This window comes from Lithobates pipiens, unplaced genomic scaffold, assembly GCF_037356315.1.
Source record: "Lithobates pipiens isolate NorthernLeopardFrog02 unplaced genomic scaffold, aLitPip1_a1.2 Scaffold_25, whole genome shotgun sequence".
Classification (NCBI taxonomy): Eukaryota; Metazoa; Chordata; class Amphibia; order Anura; family Ranidae; genus Lithobates; species Lithobates pipiens.
In genome coordinates, this window is record NW_027507787.1 from 90,606,269 (window position 1) to 90,623,608 (window position 17,340).

The 17,340-nt window shown below is 43.4% G+C and overlaps 1 protein-coding gene across 1 annotated transcript in view; it reads right to left on the reverse strand.

Annotated features, from left to right (window-relative positions):
• Positions 1–16,752, reverse strand: part of ZDHHC5 (zDHHC palmitoyltransferase 5) — an 84,607-nt gene extending 67,855 nt beyond the window's left edge. Inside the window, exons 1-2 of the mRNA XM_077454668.1 lie at positions 16,563–16,752; positions 8,828–9,325 (exon numbers count right to left, since the gene is read on the reverse strand). Coding sequence (XP_077310794.1) covers positions 8,828–8,931 — 104 coding nt within the window. The 5' untranslated portion in view covers positions 8,932–9,325; positions 16,563–16,752. The remainder of the gene's footprint in view (positions 1–8,827; positions 9,326–16,562) is intronic.
• Between the last annotated feature and the right edge of the window lie 588 nt (positions 16,753–17,340).

Sequence of the window (17,340 nt, forward strand, 5' to 3'; positions counted from 1 at the left end):
CATGCTTTTGGGAGACTTCAGATGTGTTTTTGCAAAATTTAGCCGGGCTTGGGTGTTATTCTTCATAGAAAAAGGCTTCCATCTTGCCACTTTACCCCATAGCCCAGACATATGAAGAATACAGTTGTCACATGTACCACACAGGCTGATAGTCGCCAGATATTCCGCCAGCTCCTTTAATGTTGCTGTAGGCCTCTTGGCAGCCTCCCTTACCAGTTTTCTCCTTGTCTTTTCATCAGTTTTGGAGGGACGTCCATCCAGTTCTTGGTAATGTCACTGCTGTGCCATATTTTCTCCACTTGATGATGCCGGTCTTCACTGTGTTCCATGGTATATCCAATGCCTTGAAAGTCTTTCGTACCCTTTTCCTGTCTTATACTTTTAACAATGATTTCCCTCTGATGCTTTGGAAGCTCTCTGCGGACCATGGCTTTTGCTGTAGGATGAAACTAAAAAAATATCAGGAAAGACCTACTAGAACAAGTGAACTTTATTTGGGGTTAATCAGAGGCACTATAAAATGATGGCTGGTGTGAACTTACTATTTAAACATGCATTTGAATGTGATTGCTTAATTCTGAACACCGCTACATCCCCAGTTATGAGAGGGTGTGGACACTTTTGCAACCGCATTATTTTCGTTTAGTTTTACCCCCCCCAAAAAAGATTTCAGTTTGTTTTTCAACTGAGTTGTACAGTTTATAGGTCACATTAACCACTTGACATCCACGCTATGGCTGAATGACAGCCACAGCACGGATCTGAATTCCCGGGAGGCCGTCATATGACAGCCTTCCCTGTGCATGCTGCCTGCGCGCACTGTGATCACAGATCCGAGTAAGGGGCCAGTCCCTTAACATGTGATCAGCTGTCGGCCAATGGCAGCTGATAACATGAACAAAAGCTCTGTGATAGTTTTTTTCTGCTCACGCTGACAGCGGATCAACGGCTCACCTTAAAAAAGGGACATCGGTCCCAAAATGGAAGAGGCAATTATGCCCCATTTATGCCATCTGACAGTGCCCACAAGTGCCACCTATCAATGCCCACCAGTGGTGCCAGAGCCACCTAGAAGTGCTGCTTATCAGTGTAACCGATCAGTGCCCATCACTGCCACCCTCAGTGCCGCCTCATTAGCGTACATCAATGATGGACATAAATGACCAGTTTTTAAATTTTATAACAAAATTATTATTATTTTTTATTCAGTCTTTTTACACAGACGTTATCAAATACCACCAAAAGAAAGCTCTATTTGTGGGGGAAAAAAAAATTATAAAAATTTAATTTGGGTACAGTGTAGTATGACCGCGCAATTGTCAAAGTGCATCAGCACTGAAAGCTGAAAATTGGTTTGGGGGGGGGGGGGGGGGGAGAGATTAAGTGCCCAGTAAGCAAGTGATTAAAAGCTGGAAAAAGTTCTGAACTTATTTATCTTTGTATAATTTTTATTATATCACAGATACCTGATATTTTAACAGGGGCGTGTCGACTTTCTATATCCACTGTATATATATTCTATCTTACCAATCCTGAATGTGATGGCTTCGTTAGTTTTCTTTAGGTTCAAGTTTTTACATGAATAAATAAATAAACTGATCATTGTAAGCCCCATCAGCAGTAAATGGCTTGTCTTAATCCTCTAACCGCTACATTTGCAGGAGAGATCGTTCTGTTGAAAAACAGGCTTACTGCCTGGATCACTATATGAAAGTAAAAAGGAAAGAAAGCCTAAAAAAGAAAACCAATGCCATCACATCCAAGAACTGGCAAGGTGCAATAAAATGTTGGCTTTAATATCGTTTTAAGGGGTCCAGGTGTATACCTGCTGTAAAACATAGAATTTTTTTTTAGTTATGGAAAAAGTAGGAGATAGAAAATGGTAAATAGGAGAGGGTGTAAAAACAGCTCCAAAGACGCTGCTTGCAGGACTTTTTCTAACACCGCTCCAGTGTGAAAAAGCACTCAGCCTTTCACACTGGGGCTGCAGGGGAGGCGTTTTTCAGGAGCTATTTTTAAACTCCTGAAAAACACCTCAGTGTGAAAGGGCTCTTATCTAAAAACTGATGGTGCATTAAAGCGGGATTCCGCTGCCGTTTTTTTTTTTTTTTTTTACCCGTGTCACTGGTGGCCGATTCCTACAGTGTCTTTGCAGTCACGATCGGCGTCTTTTTAACCCCCGGCGTGACGATTTCATTGCTAAGGAAAAAAAAACTTTTAAAAAAGCAGTCCGGCGGTTTCCATTTTCACTGTGGGCGTTTGAAGCCCACAGGCATTTACTTCCTGGATGCGATGATGCTGAGCTCCCAGCATCCACTGCTCCATCTCGCACATGCTCATTGAGTGTCTTCTTTGTTTTCCTTCCTCTTGCCTCGTGTGCTATAGTGGTAATGGCAGATAGAGCTGCCTGCCCACTTTCAAAAGGGCAATTTCGGACATGCCCTCGTCACGTGACCGGCGTCCTCCTTCCGAAATCTCACGAGATTTCAGCATGACTGTGTCCCCCACTGATTCCTGGGAAATATCTAAAAAAGTTCCCAGGGACCATTGCGAAGCCGATAAACACGCCTACTCCCACGGGAGGAGAGCCCGGAAGTCGGCATAAACATTAAAAATAAAAAAATACTGCATATTATTTTATTTCAATGGTCATAACTGCATCTATGTTCCAAAGCCATTTGAATAAGATGAACTTGCAATTTTCTGTACAAAACCGCTTTAACTAAATTCCTGGACAGCAACTCTGATGGTTGTTTGCTGGAGGGCCTAAAGGAATGGCGGGAAAATCTAACTACACAGGGCCCTTAAAGAGGAAGTAAACCCTAATGGGCTTACTTACTCTTTCATTCCCTGCAAAGCATAATGGACTACTATGCATCACATAGTAGTCCATTATGTGTCACTTACCTGACACAGGAGCCAGCGAAGTCACCGCTGTCCCCTGTAGTCCGGAGCATCCATCTTCTTGGTGGGGTCTCGCAGCTCCGCCGCTGTCATTCGGCGAAGTCGAGATGACGTCACTCCCGCGCATGCGTGGCAGCTCCGTCGTTGAGAATGCCACGCTCAGTGCGCCGCTGTCTACGAGGCATGCGCCGTAGACAGTGGTGGCTGTCTTCGGGCAAATATCTCCTAAACCGTATAGGTTTAGGAGATATTTCTTGGACCTACAGGTAAGCCTTAATCTAGGCTTACCTGTAGGTCAAAGTGTGTTGTAAGGGTTTACAACCACTTTAAATAATACAATTCCACTTTAAACATAAAACCTTCATTTTTTTTTTTATAAAGATACTGGAATTTATGCCATTTTTCCAATGAAAACAAACTTTTTTTATCAAGTATTTTTAATAGAGAACTTGGCAACATTGTCCTGTGCATCCTCTCAGCACAGGTTACAGATAATCAAAATCACTCACAAATCATTACCAAAACCACACAAGTTATACATGCGCTCAGTTTATTGTCCGTTATGTACAGGGTGCTTTACCCTTTAGGCTGTGACTTGCATTTTGGATGTTTGGAGGTCATTTATGGACTTTGTGACACATACGTGACCCGTTTTATCAGCTCATTATGGTAGTTAATGTATCCTGGTGTTATGCTTTTTAGATTGCCATCTCTACACGATTGTCTTATCTTCTACCTGCAATATTATTCTTGTCCTCAAAATACTGCATCTGCATCCAAAGGCTCTTGTTGTCCACATTTTTGCTGTTGATTCTAAGACCTAGTATTATATTATCATCCCAGTGATGCATTTTTCAATATTTTTCAAAGTATATTAGAGCATTGTTGTGAATGCACAGTGCGATAACCTTCAGATAGGCAGCTCTACATATTTGTTAACCACACAATTTGTGCCAATTCCTGAGAGAGTTATTTACTAGGCACTTTTAGGAATTTTTGCAGCACTTTAGATAGCTAGGCTAGCAGTATTTAACAGGCTAAAGTATTTTATTTATTTTTTCAAATTAACCACTTCAGCCCTGGAAGGATTTGCTCCCTTAGTATGAACACACCATCTCTCTCCTCTCCCCTGAGAGAACCTGGATTTCTGCGTACACACACACACACACACACACAGATCCCAGTTCTCGCTCTGTCATGAGCAATCGCAGGTGCCCGGCGGTAAACGCCCCCCGCCAGGCACGTCTTAAAGGAGTGACAGCACTACGGCGATTTGCCCAGCTGAGCCAACCTGCCGCAGTATAACTGCAGCGGTTGGTCAGCTAGTGGTAAAAAAATAAATAGATTGTTTTGGATTGTTATCAAAATGTATTTTTATAAAATGCTTTTGGAGAAAAAAAAAAAAAAAAAAAAAAAAAAAAAAAAAAAACTCGAGACAGTTTTCCCATTTAAGATATATTAATGATTTAGTTTATTCAGCATGAAATGGAGCTTACCCTGTTTCCCCTAAAATAAGACCTAGCGTGATTGTCGGTGTTGGCTGCAATATAAGCCCTACCACCCAAATAAGCCCTACTCTGTTTCCTCAAAAATAAGCCCTACCCTGAAAAGAAGACCTACAAGGACTTTAACTAGGGCTTATTTGGGGGGGTAGGGCTTTTATTGCAGCTATCACCGACAATCACACTAGGTCTTATTTTAGGGGAAACAGGGTAGTAATGTTGCATGAGGCTTTATTTTCTGCAATATTGAAATTTTTGGTAAACTCATTCAAATCTCATCCAAGCTCTGCAAGCTGAGATAACATGCACTGCATTGATGCATTCACACAATTTCACAGCAAGCATGAGATAAACCAAAGTTCAGGAATATTCCTTTATCCCATTGTTTTGCAAATCTATGTACACTACAAACTCTATGATTGAATCAGTTCTGATATTGCTGTTTTACTAACCTGACAGCTTATTCTAAATAGGCAACCTTCATTTTGTTTGCAAATATTAAGCAGTCCAACTGACAGCAAGAATAAGTCCTTACATTTAAAGAGCACCTGTCATTTCAGATACATCTTGGTAGCGCCTGTTAGCGGGCATCCACTCACCTGCTGCTGCCACGTCCCTCATTACCGCATTACCAGCCGTCCCATTAAAGTGAATGGGACCGTCGGTGAGTCAACAGCGGGTCAAAGAAGGAGCTGCTGCGGGACAGAGATGACAGGTGCTCTTTAAACATTAGGATTTAAAACAAGCTTTTTTACTAGTGATTTAAATCAAATGCACCCTGAAGGCTAGGTCTCGTCTATCGCCACAGTCTCAGTACTCCTCTCAATTACCATCTCTGAACAGTTTCAGTACTGACCTGGCAGACATGTGATGGCAGTGGCTTCTAGCATCTTTGCACATTTATTAAGATTTGTATTATTATATTAAGATTATATTGGTCAGTATTTGACCTGCCCTTTTGGTAGGGTCTCTCTTTTCATACTTGAAATATTGATCTAATGTAATATGTATTTTTCTGTCTCATTTTAGACTGTACATCTCAACCTTACTCTCTAAGAAGCAGAACTTCAAGGAAAACCTGTTAAACTATTACGATTAGGTTTTTAGTACTGAGGGTGCGATACGCTCTCTGGGTGAGCTCTGTACAATAATAAAGTATTATGGTACGATACTATTAATCTGTATGCTTAATCTAATTTGCAAATCAATAAAATCAGAGGTTTCAGATGGCCACAGCCCGCCACAAGGCAGCAGAGGCCACAGCCTGCTGTAAGCTGACACCAAGTCACAAGAGAGCAAAAGTAAGGACACCCCACGTGACTCACAAGAGAAGTATGGTCGAAAAAAAGCTTTAACCACATTTCTCGTTTAAAAGGAAAATTTCAAGACAGAAGCCAAGGGTTATCCTTTTTTGAAGCAGTTTTTTAGAGCACCGACCTAAGATAAACCAAAGCAAATAAGGAGTCACAACACCAATATATACATTCTTGTTTATTGCCAATGATTCCCTGCTTATAGCGAAGCAAGAAGACATTTGACAGCACAGGAGCATAAAGATAACAATGGCAACTCCCTTATTTCTATTCTCAAAGACTGCCTTTAGACACAAAAAAAAAAAAAAAAAAAGACACTTTTACAGAATCTCCTATTGGCTTTATCTTTGGGGACTATGAGAACTCCACATAATGCTGCTTTTCATGCCATTACAAGGGACTCTCATTCTTCTTGAGCCATAACTGTACCAGAAGCGCTGGTAGAATAGACCTTAAAGTGATTGCAAAGGATCGATTGGTTTTATTTTTTTTAAATAACAAAACATGTTAAAACCTACAGAGCAGAGAATGCATTAAGGGAAAACTCTTCTCAACTGCTGGGTGCCTTTTTTCTAACCTGCAAGTCACAATGTGAAAAACTTACCTGAAAACAAAGCATTCCAGCGAGGTAATGTCATCGCTGGAGGCCACTACTATCTTCCCCAGTCTTACTTCTGGGTCCTCGGACTCGACTGTGTAACTGGCCAGAAGCCGCAATGACGTTACACCAATGCATACTCAGGGGAGCTGCAGTTTACAGCACAGGATTCTGAAGGAACGGCCCGGATGGCCGTTCCTTCAGGGCACATGCACAGATGAGGTCATCGGCTGCATATAAAGTAAAGACCTCCTTAACGGTGCATGCTTAGGAGGCATTTACAGTACCTATAGGTAAGCCTTATTATAGGTACAAGTAAAAGACTGACGTTTACAACCACTTCAAGTGAATGCAAACTTTTTTGTTTTGAATAGAGTATGGAAAGCTCAAATCCCCCTGTCAAGTTATTTGCTGTATCCTGGCAGGAAGATTTCCCTTAAACGTCCCATTCCTAGAGACAACAGGAAATTAGGAGATATCTTTACTAAAGGCGGCCATATATGTGGATTGAAATTCAGACAGCAGGGACCATCCGAATTTCCATCCATGTATGGGCAGGAAGGTTGTCTACCAATCGATTTCTGTACAACTTCCCTGTCCGCTGGAATGTGTGAATTGTGGGAACGGAGTCAGTTTTTTTTTTTTTCCCCATTCAACCCACTGTTTAAATGGAAGATAGATAATAAAATTAAAAAAAGTGAGGGGCTTCCCTTTCCTTTGTAAAGAACCTTAAAGTGAATAACTCAAGTTCACTGCATGGACCACGTACGTATTTATAGATATGCAGTGATATCACCTCACTTTTAGCAGTGCGCTCTGAGTCTCCCCGGCGTGAAGCCTTGCATAGTATTGTTAAATTCGATTATCCACAGGATGATGCAGGTTAGTTTGGGAATAGGGGGAAGTTAGAGGTCAGAGAATGAGACCATCTTTCATGTTGCATGCTAATTGCTGTATGTGTGTGAGAGGAAACGGTCAGAAAGGTGATCCAAGCCTTTAAACGTGTCATCAACAGAAGTGTTCCAGATGAATTAGGAAGAGTACAGATTAAAATAAATACTATGTCAACATATACAGGGACCTCAACAAAAATAAATATAAAAAAGCGCTGCTTCAAATGAAGCAAAAAACTGTTACAGCCCTGGTGTATTATGACATAATAGTGACCATCAATTACAGTGCAATGAATGTTAGTGGGGGGGGGGGGGGGGGGGCAGGCGCCCCCCCCCCCCCCACACACACACAGCTCTGGTGAGGGTACCACATCTGTACTATACATTAATGCCCCTGTACTGTGTCCACTTACCCTCCCTCTGTACTGTGCTCTCCTGTCCCCCCCCCCCCCAACTACCAGCTGCTGTGCATTCCAAGCACTGGCAGTCACGCCCACATGGCCATCCATGTATGACCAGCATCGCTGGCCAGCTTGGCAAGATGGAGGCCCAGTCTCTATATCTATCTATATATAAAAGGTGGGTGTCACAAGCCTCAGAACCTGCCACATCCTTGCCTCAGCTCAGGAGAGTGAAAAGAGCGCTACACTTAAGGGGCCCCTGCAACAAAACCTATGATCAGGAATCATCCTGATGACGACTGTAGGGTCACCTTTTTAAGCCAGCATCTTGAACCTGAAGAGCATACTGGTTAGGCAAGCCTAAAGTCTTTGATGGCCAGTTCCAACTTGTGCATTGTACCAATGTGCACTAACACATATGTATTAACCCCATAGGTGTGTGCAGCCTATTGCATAAGGGTGTGCACCCCAAAGCTCAAGCACACTTCTTTCTCTGCAGCCTCAACTACACTGAACAGTGAATGAATGGAAACATGCTCTGTGCTGAGTAGCGGCATCCTGTTCATTCATAAACTGAAGCATAGGAACCGGTTCACATATCTCCACAGCAGGTCCAGTGCAAAAAAAAAAAGTCACTTTAAGAGAAACCAATCAAGAAATATGAAAGCTGCCTTTTCTAGCCTCCTCCTGACAATATAATAAAGCAAACGATTCTGGATGGCTGCACTTCCAATAATACATTTCCAGGAAGTTTCATGCGACAGGTGGTTAACAGATGGAGAAGGGGACAAAGAGGTAGACTTGTTTCGCGCAAATGTTTGTGGTTAGTCAAGAAATACGAAAGCTGCCATTTCTAGCGTCCTCCTGACTATATTAGTTGACTGTCTATCATCCAACAATCCAGCAGCTTGATTATTCTCTCATTAAATGACCCCAAACAAGTGTGAAGCAGGTTAAATCAGACCTGCATAACTGATTGGTCAGTGAACCAAAACCGAACTTCAAGCCAGCTAGAAAGTTTGCTTTTCAGAAGTCTGCCAGCAATAGCAGTCTCTACGTCTCCATTACTACATCTGTAAGGTCAGAATTCATTTTCTGCACAATGCGAGTCCTAATCATCCATGGCAACTAGTAATATACGTGCAAAAGTGAAGAATCATAAAAGAAAATTTAATTACATACTTCAAGAAAGGTGTCAGTGACTTCTGAGACTTACGTAAAAGCGAAGAAGAGAGTCGTTGAGCCCACCAGAAACACAGTTGCTGCGGTCACAGGGATGTACTTGCTGGGTTTGAAAGACTTGACAGTTCCTGCAGGCATCGTGGAGATGGGAGGAGGGAACTAGGGTGTACAGCATATCCCCACGCAGCACTTGTAGGCAATGGGAGAAATGTATTTGAAAGGAGCCTGAAATGAGATGTGGGGGGAACAGGCAGCTCTACCGAAGCTATTAAATAAGCCCCGACATGATAAATGAAAAGGGGCTTGCAGGCAGCTGCTAATAATTCGGGGGCAGATGAGGGTGAAAAAGCCTCCCCTCCTCCAAATCTCCAGAGTGAGGGGAGCGTACAATGTCTTGCAACCCTTTGCCCCCTCCCCTTATTAGTCCGTCTCCCTCCTTGCGCTAATCCCCTGGTAATCCATGTGGCTGATGACACTGGGGGCGGGGGTTCAGGCCGTGGGCTGGAGCTGCACTCCTGGATTAATTCACAACCTGTGAAAACAAAATCAGTAGAACAATCACAACGTGGAAAAACATACAAAAACAAAAATAAGAGATACTTCATTGGATATTAGAGAAAGCACTGAGCATGGTTACATAAAAGAAAAGAAAAAAAGAAGAAGAGCTTGCATACACACACAAACAAAAAAATAAAGATAAAAAACCTTACAGGGAAAATCCCTTCCTAAGCAGTAGTCATCAGAACAGGCGTCCCTATTGGAAGATTTTGCCTCAGCTCCTGTTTGGGCCACAACTATACCATTTTGAATTTGCCAAACACTTCCTGACTTGGAGACAATGGTCACCAGACAAAGAGCCCATCACATTTTATTGTGCATTAATGAATCCCCGCTAATAGCCATTTCTCAGGGCTAACCTTTCACTTCTAGTATTTATGGAATATTATAACTCTAGAAATCTTTGGCAACTTTTTATCCTCTTGTAGACCAATCTGGTTCATCCACAGCCAGTATCAAGCAATACTGATACCTATAGTCTGCTCTATTGCATACAGTCAGTTCCTGCACACGCATTTCACACTGCCCTGTGCTCACTTACAGAATATCCACTTAAAGCAGAGCTCCACCCAAAAGGGGAAGTTACGCTTTAAGTACTCCTTCCCCTCCACTTTTGGCATGTAATGTAATTACAACTTCCACACAGATCTCCCCCTCTCCATCTGCTGTCATCTGGAATGAGTCACAGGTTCCAAATGACTGCCGAACCATTCAGGACACAGCGTGACTTGTGAAATACTCAGCAGTCACAACCAGGTGCCCACATTTGAAATGCTGGCACAAGGGAGGCAAGCAAGCGATGGCTCAGGTGACCACAGCGCTGGATCCTGGGACAGGTGAGTGTTTATTAAAAGTCAGCAGCTCCAGTTTTTTGGAGCTGCTGACTTTAAAATAAAGAAATTAATGGAGCTCTTTATTAAAAAAAAAAAAAAAAAAAAAAAAAAAAGGACCAGGAGTTAACTGACACTTTTTGTTTACAAGTTAAAAAAAAAAAATCAGCAGAGACCCTAGAAAATAAAATGGTGGGTGTTGCAAATTAATTTTTTTTTATGTCACATGGTATTTGCACAGAGGTTTTTTTATTGGAATTATTGTATTGTTCTCGCTATATCGTTTGCAGCGTTACCTCACGTGTGTGGTGTCAACAGCTACCGTCTACATATGCATGCTATGTATGCGTTCACTTTTGTGTGTGAGCATATATGGGGGGGTTGTTAAAAAAAAAAAAAAATAATAATAAATTGTATTTTCATTTTTACTCACTTTTATTACCATCATAAGAAACGTAAACATCTCTTGTGATAGAAATAAGGGATGAGAGGTTCACTTTATGGAGACAATTGGGGCCTAGAAGACCCGAGAGATAGATACATACACACACACACACACACACACACACAGTAAGCCAGAGAAACACCAGCGAGTGGAAGGGGACAACCACTTCCGTTTAGGCCACTTAGGCAGCGTGAGCTCTCCCTGCAGTCATCTGGGACACGTCACAGGTCCCAGAAGATTGCCCAGCCATTGAGAAGGCTTAGTGAGACTCACATGCTCAGTGTGCACATGGCTCTAAAGCCACAAGCTGTGACAGCCGGGTGCCCACACTTGCAAAGCCGGCGCTGGGGAGAGACGTGGAAGAGAAGCGAGGGGTGACCGCATCGCTGGACAGGCAAGTGTGTGCTTATTAAAAAAAGTCAGCAGCTTCGACTTTTAATAAACACAAAAAATGTCTGCAACTCCCCTTTCAGAGATTGTTTATTATTTTTGATGGAACTAAAAAACAAAAACAAAAAAAAATAGACTTTTTTTTTGCTATAAAATTACTTAGAACACATATACACACACATTTTTAATTTTTTATTTATTTTCCCCAGACACCCTAGAGAAAAATGGGAAAATGCATTTTTTTTTTTTTTTTTTTTTTTTATAAAAAAAAAAAAAAAAAAAAAAAACAGTAAAGTTAGCCCCTTTTTTTCTACATTGTGAAAGATAATGTTACGCCAAGTAAATTGATACCCAACATGTCATGCTTCAAAACTGCGCCCGCTCATGGAAGGGCGAGAAACTTTGGCATTTAAAAATCTCCTTAAGCGACATTTAAAATTTTCTATAGGTTACCAGTTTTGAGTTACAGAGGTGGTCTAGTGCTAAAATACCTACGTATAGTTACAGCTATTTGCGTGAAGTGGTTTAACAGTGGATGTGTATGAATGATTTTTGGAGAATAAGGATAGAATTTAGTATTAAAGTGTGATCAGCCTTCTATCTTAAGAATTCCAGGACATCTTTCTTGTGACCTGGTACCAATACTCAACCACCTATTTAATCTAAAGTTGCAGACTGGCGGTACATGATTATTCATTCCAAAACTAGAAGACTCATGTCCGTCAACGTTTTTGATTGCCCAATTTCACCTCCCTAGACTAAAATTGTTTCATGCACAATTTTGGCTCCCAATTGCACAACTTTCTCACAACAAGCATTGTAGTTGCTCAATCACCCAGTGTGCCCAGGGGAGCTTAAAGTGGAGTTCCACTCCTAAAATTATTTTTGCATTTTCCAGCTGTATTAAAAACAATTAATAACATTTGGAAAAATAATTTTTTTCTCACCTCTTAATGCCTGTTGCTAGGGAATCCCTCATAACCTGCCTCCTTACGTTGTAACGATGTTTCAGTTATGATGAGAGGACAGAGTCAGTAATCACCGACTCTGTTCATTCGCAAAAGAAAGGAGCCGGTAAATGACAGATTAACCGACTCCTTCCTCTGCTCTCCATCCTGATAGATCTGTGGCAGGGGGAGATGGGGGGGATGAGTTGGAGAGCAGGGGAGGACACGGGGACCGAAAGAGGAGCCGAAGAGCCAGAAAGAATGCCGGGGACCAAAAGGAGGAGGCGGAGAGTCAGAAAGAAAGCAGGGGGACACAGAGGATAAAACGGATCAGGGGAACTGAGAGCCAGGAAGGACCCAGTGGAGGATATGAGGGGCACAGAGGGGGACAGCCAAGGGCAAGCGGTGCAGTGGTGGGAGGGGGTTACAAGCACCGATCTCCCTGACAACCACTTGAGGGAAAGGAGAAGCAGCTGTCAAAAGCTATATACAGGGGGATTGGTGCTTCTACCCCCCGCTGCCACACTTATCACCCCTGAGGCTGCCTAAGTATTGGGTCAAGCATCGGAGCATTTGCCAATCCTTGGACTTGGCACCGATACTAGTATCGGTGCAACCCTAGTTATAACCAGTCAAAAAAAATTTCACCGTCTGTGTGCCATTGTGGAGAATTTCATGGGGACTTCCAGGCCATCAGAACCAGTGTCCCCATTGGAAGATTTCTGTTTGATTAGTTTTCTGGAGACCATACAAAACTTGGGATTTTTACTACTTTCAATGAAAATGGTAAACAGGACAAATAGGATGAATCTCCCCATCGGGGGCACAGACAGCAATACAAACTAAGAGGTGTTCTAATCCCTCTCCGCTCCATCCAAAAATAAAAAATAAAAGTTTTGCCTTTAGTTATACTCTAAATAAAAGTGATGTAGACACTTTACAGCTAAACCTGAAATTGGAGCGCAACTCCAGGCAAGGCACCAACCCCTTCCTGCCTCCACCTCTCGACCCTTTAAGAACTTCTAGGTGCCGGGAGGTGAAGGCGGGCATTCCAGTCATGCGACCTTTGTGATTGGCTGTCACATCAACAGAAAGCTCCCGATCGCACCAGGAGCATTCCAGACCCCGCTGGTGACTGTGCTGGAAGAGTGCAGGGTGCGCGCTTTCAGCACAGTTGTGTGTTTACATAGTTAGACACACACACACACACACACACACACACACACACACACTTTTATTGCTAATCTTTATTGAGGGTTCTGGGGTTTTCCTCTGCACTTGAAAGTACTCAAAATACGCAAGATCAGCGTTTTTGAATACTTTCTATTTTTTTAACTTTAGGATGCCAGTAATCTGGAAGTGATGGCATGAAATTGCTTCTGGGTTACCAGATCCAAGACCTGAACAAAGCCAATCCCAGCTGGTCGCTCAGGCCTCCTGGTGGGACTAGTGACACGAGTGGAGCGGCAGGAGGAAACTTAAACCCCCCTAGTTGTTATTAAAAGAAAGCTGACCGTCTGCTCTAAAGAACAGTTCTGGGGTGATGTCTGTAACTGCATGCATCACTCCATTACAACCCCTTGAAGCAATATCGGCAAGTTTGTGACCGATACCGAATCTTAAAAAATAAATAAAATGACTATAGGCTGCACTGATAATCAGTCGACCCCCTAAACCACAGTCAGCTAATATTGGGTTCTTGCCCACTATCAGCCAACATGGCAGAGCCGCTCCAGGTGATTGGCAGCTGGCTCCACCTGCTTGGCTGAAACTCAGATCTATCTGCACCTGCCTGCTCCCCTGCCTGGTGCTCCAGTGGGCACTCAAAGAGCAGCGACTGACACGGTTCTCCGCTCTGAGGAGACAGAACTGAGTGATCGGCAGTCATGTGATCACTCAGTTCCTGCCCTTAGAGCCAAAGTGGAACAGCTGCAGCATCACACCAATCATGCAGTACAGAGGGGAGCTTGTAGCTTTTTTTTTTTTTTTTTTTTTTAACAAATCCTCCTTTAATGTGAAAGGAGAATAATCAGGATATGATGTAAAACTGGAACAATTTTCTTGGAGTGGTGTTCTATACATGCATTTTATATAAAACCAAAAATTAAGAAATTGCTTATAAAAAAACATTTAAAAAGCACATTTACAGGTTTTATAAGTACTGCCTTAATTTTTGATGTGATGTTGAAAAGTGTACAAGGGAGCAGCTGCCTTACTGTCTTGAAAGTGACCCACTACTCGAGGGTGCCAGCGTCTGACCTGCCCATTCTAGCCTACTGTTGAAAGTGTGACTCAGAGACACCTATGTACCAAATCAGTAGATGGAAAGTGGCCTCAGCCTAGGCTCCTTAGAGACCACACCCCTGATGTGTTTCAACACACCTACAGGGCTTAGTCAGAGGTACCTAACCTTTTTTTCTGCACAAATATGTGCATTGATTATTTTTTTCCCATAAAGGTGAATTTATCCTTTAGAAAAGGTGGGGAAAAAAAGCGGCACTGCTCCCCAACGGAGCTGCCAGTGTCCACCATAACATGCTGCATTTTTCCCCCCCACACAGGTTAGTGTGAACCTAGCTAAAAGGAAACCTTACAGAGCAATCATTATTATACAGTGCTTTACAACATAAGAGCAGGCAGTACAGTTACAATACTGTAGGAATCAGAGAGCCCTGCTTGTTAGAGCTTACAATCTAAGAAGGGAGGGTCCAAAGATACAAGAGGTGATAACTCCGGGGGATGGGCTGATGGAGAAAAAAACATGGGGTGGGGGCTAGATAGGCTTCTCTAATAAGGAGTTTTCAGGGATCGTCTGAAATTGGACAGAGTAGGAGATAGATGGACAGATTGGGGTAGGGAGTTCCAGAGGATGGGAGAGGCTCAGGAGAAGTCCTGGATGAGAGCATGAGAAGAGGTGAAATTGTTCTCCATCTTCCTCCCCCAAGACCTCCTGCTCTCTAGCTTCCTCATCACCTCCTTCCAAGCCTTCTCCATCCCCTGGAACTCCTTACCCCAATCTGCGACCAAATCGCCACTCAAGCTAATGAGGAAATCCTTCCCTTTGATCTTCGGAAAAGGGGGTGCCAGTGTTCTATCGAAAAAATGCACCCTCGTTGCTCATGTGCAGAATGCAACGGCACTCCAGCTGTTATGTTGATCAGCTGGTATGATGTCAACACTGCGCATATTGGCAGAGGCATTATCTGACAATCTGCAAAGGGAGAATGTAATCGTCAAATCCTGCCTGCCTATCTGCTCATGTGGGAGGATCGGACGATCACGTGACAGGTGGATTTCAGTGTGTTGCACAATTACATTCTCCCTTTGCATCCCGTCAGATAATGCCTCATGCGCAGTGTTGACGTCATTCCCCAGGATCAACATTTTACCTGCAGTGACGCTGCGCAGTATTATCTGAGGCATTAGCCAACAGGATGCATTCTGACAGAAAACCAGCATCTTGCTGTATTCATCCAAAAAACATGAATGAGAATAGAATGGGCGCTGCTCTCCCAACCATCTCACGTGATATAAATATCAGAAATGGCTTCACCCTACGCGTGCAAGTCAAATCCCCCCTCACGCGTGTCGTGTCGTCCCGTCCAAAAGGGCTTAGCCTGGGTTCCCATTGCAGCACACTCCAGCTCACAGTAGGAGTCTGTTGCATCTCCATTCACCGTTTCAGCCTGAATTTTGGGCTGATTTCTGATCTGAAACGGACCAAAAGATGCACAGGACTCTGCGGAGCCGCTCTGAAGATGTGTGAACCAGCTCCACATAGCCATTCACAATCTCCTGACATTCTAATTGAACATGGGAAAACCAGCATCAAATTCGCACCAATGTGAACCCGGCCTTAATCATAAAGGAGGGTGGAGTGAAACGCGTCAGCCGGGTGTTTTGAAGAAAAGCGTAGTCCGAAGCCGTTCCGATATGGGCAGGCTGGGAGAGCGGTATCCGTCCCATTCTATTACATGTGATCCCTACCACAATCTGTCCACATTTAGGTGATCCCTAAAACCTCGTCCCTTCAGAGAAGCTGATCTCAGCAACTGTACTTTTATTAGCTCCATTAGCCCATCCCCCACACAGGTATTACCTTTTGTATTGCTCAACTCTCCCTATTAGATTGGAAGCTCTGAGGATCAGGGCCCTGAGAGAGAGAAGAAGAGAGAGAAGAAGAGAGAGAAGAAGAGAGAGAAGAAGAGAGAGAAGAAGAGAGAGAAGAAGAGAGAGAAGAAGAGAGAGAAGAAGAGAGAGAAGAAGAGAGAGAAGAAGAGAGAGAAGAAGAGAGAGAAGAAGAGAGAGAAGAAGAGAGAGAAGAAGAGAGAGAAGAAGAGAGAGAAGAAGAGAAATGGGTGACGGGGACAAGCCTGATAGATAGATAGAGATAGATTATATATATATATATATATATATATTAAGGGAGGAGGAGAGGAGGACAAGCCTATATATATGTGAGGAGGACAAGCCTGTATGTGAATGGTTGAGGAGGACCAGCCTGTGTATGGCGGGGAAAGCCCTGGCCGGGTCACCTGTAGAGGAGGAGGACACACACCGCTGGAAGACCCCACCATGGTCCATTCTCCCACAGCTCACCTGTACCGCTGGCAGACGGCCCCCCGCTCTCCACCCACTCACACCGACCTCCTCGGCGGTGACAGGAAAATCCAGGGACCCCCAAATATTCTTTCGTCCGCTCGCGTCTCCCCGACACTTCACTCCGCTCTGCTCTCGGGCCTAGTTGAGCCCTGATTGGCCGCTGCGCCCAAAGACGTCATCACCGGGCTCGCCATTCGCGCCCTGCGATTGGTGGAGAGCCTTCTAACCCCGCTTGCGTACTGAGCAGCCTAGGTGTGTGCAGTACCATCATTTCCTCATCCCAAGTCACCAGCTGATTGGTGGAGTACGGGCGAAGGGATTTCCTCTATGGGGCATGTCCTTATTTGGAGGTTATGAAGATTGTCTGCGCGTGTGCCTTAGCTTGGTCTCCGATAAAATGGCGGCTGGCTAACTTGTCACTGCGAGGCGCTGCTGTCTCTTTTATTAGGAGCGAATGCAAGTGGCTGTACTGTATTTTTATTGGCAGTAGTTGTCCTTTGTTATGTATGTTATTAAACGCATAGTTCCCAACTGTCCCTGATTTGGAGGGAGTGTCCCTCATTCCTCCTCATTTGTCCCTGTGGTCTGATCTGTATAGATGTATATAAAATGCACTTTTTATCTATCAAAAAGTGTTTTCCAGAGTTAAACCTCTCATCCAATTTCTAAATTGCTGAATTTGTACATTTCAAAAGCCAATATAAAGGAATAGTAATGGCAAAAAAAAAAAAAGCCCTTGTGGGTTTAAAGTGGTTGTAAACCCTTACAACCAACT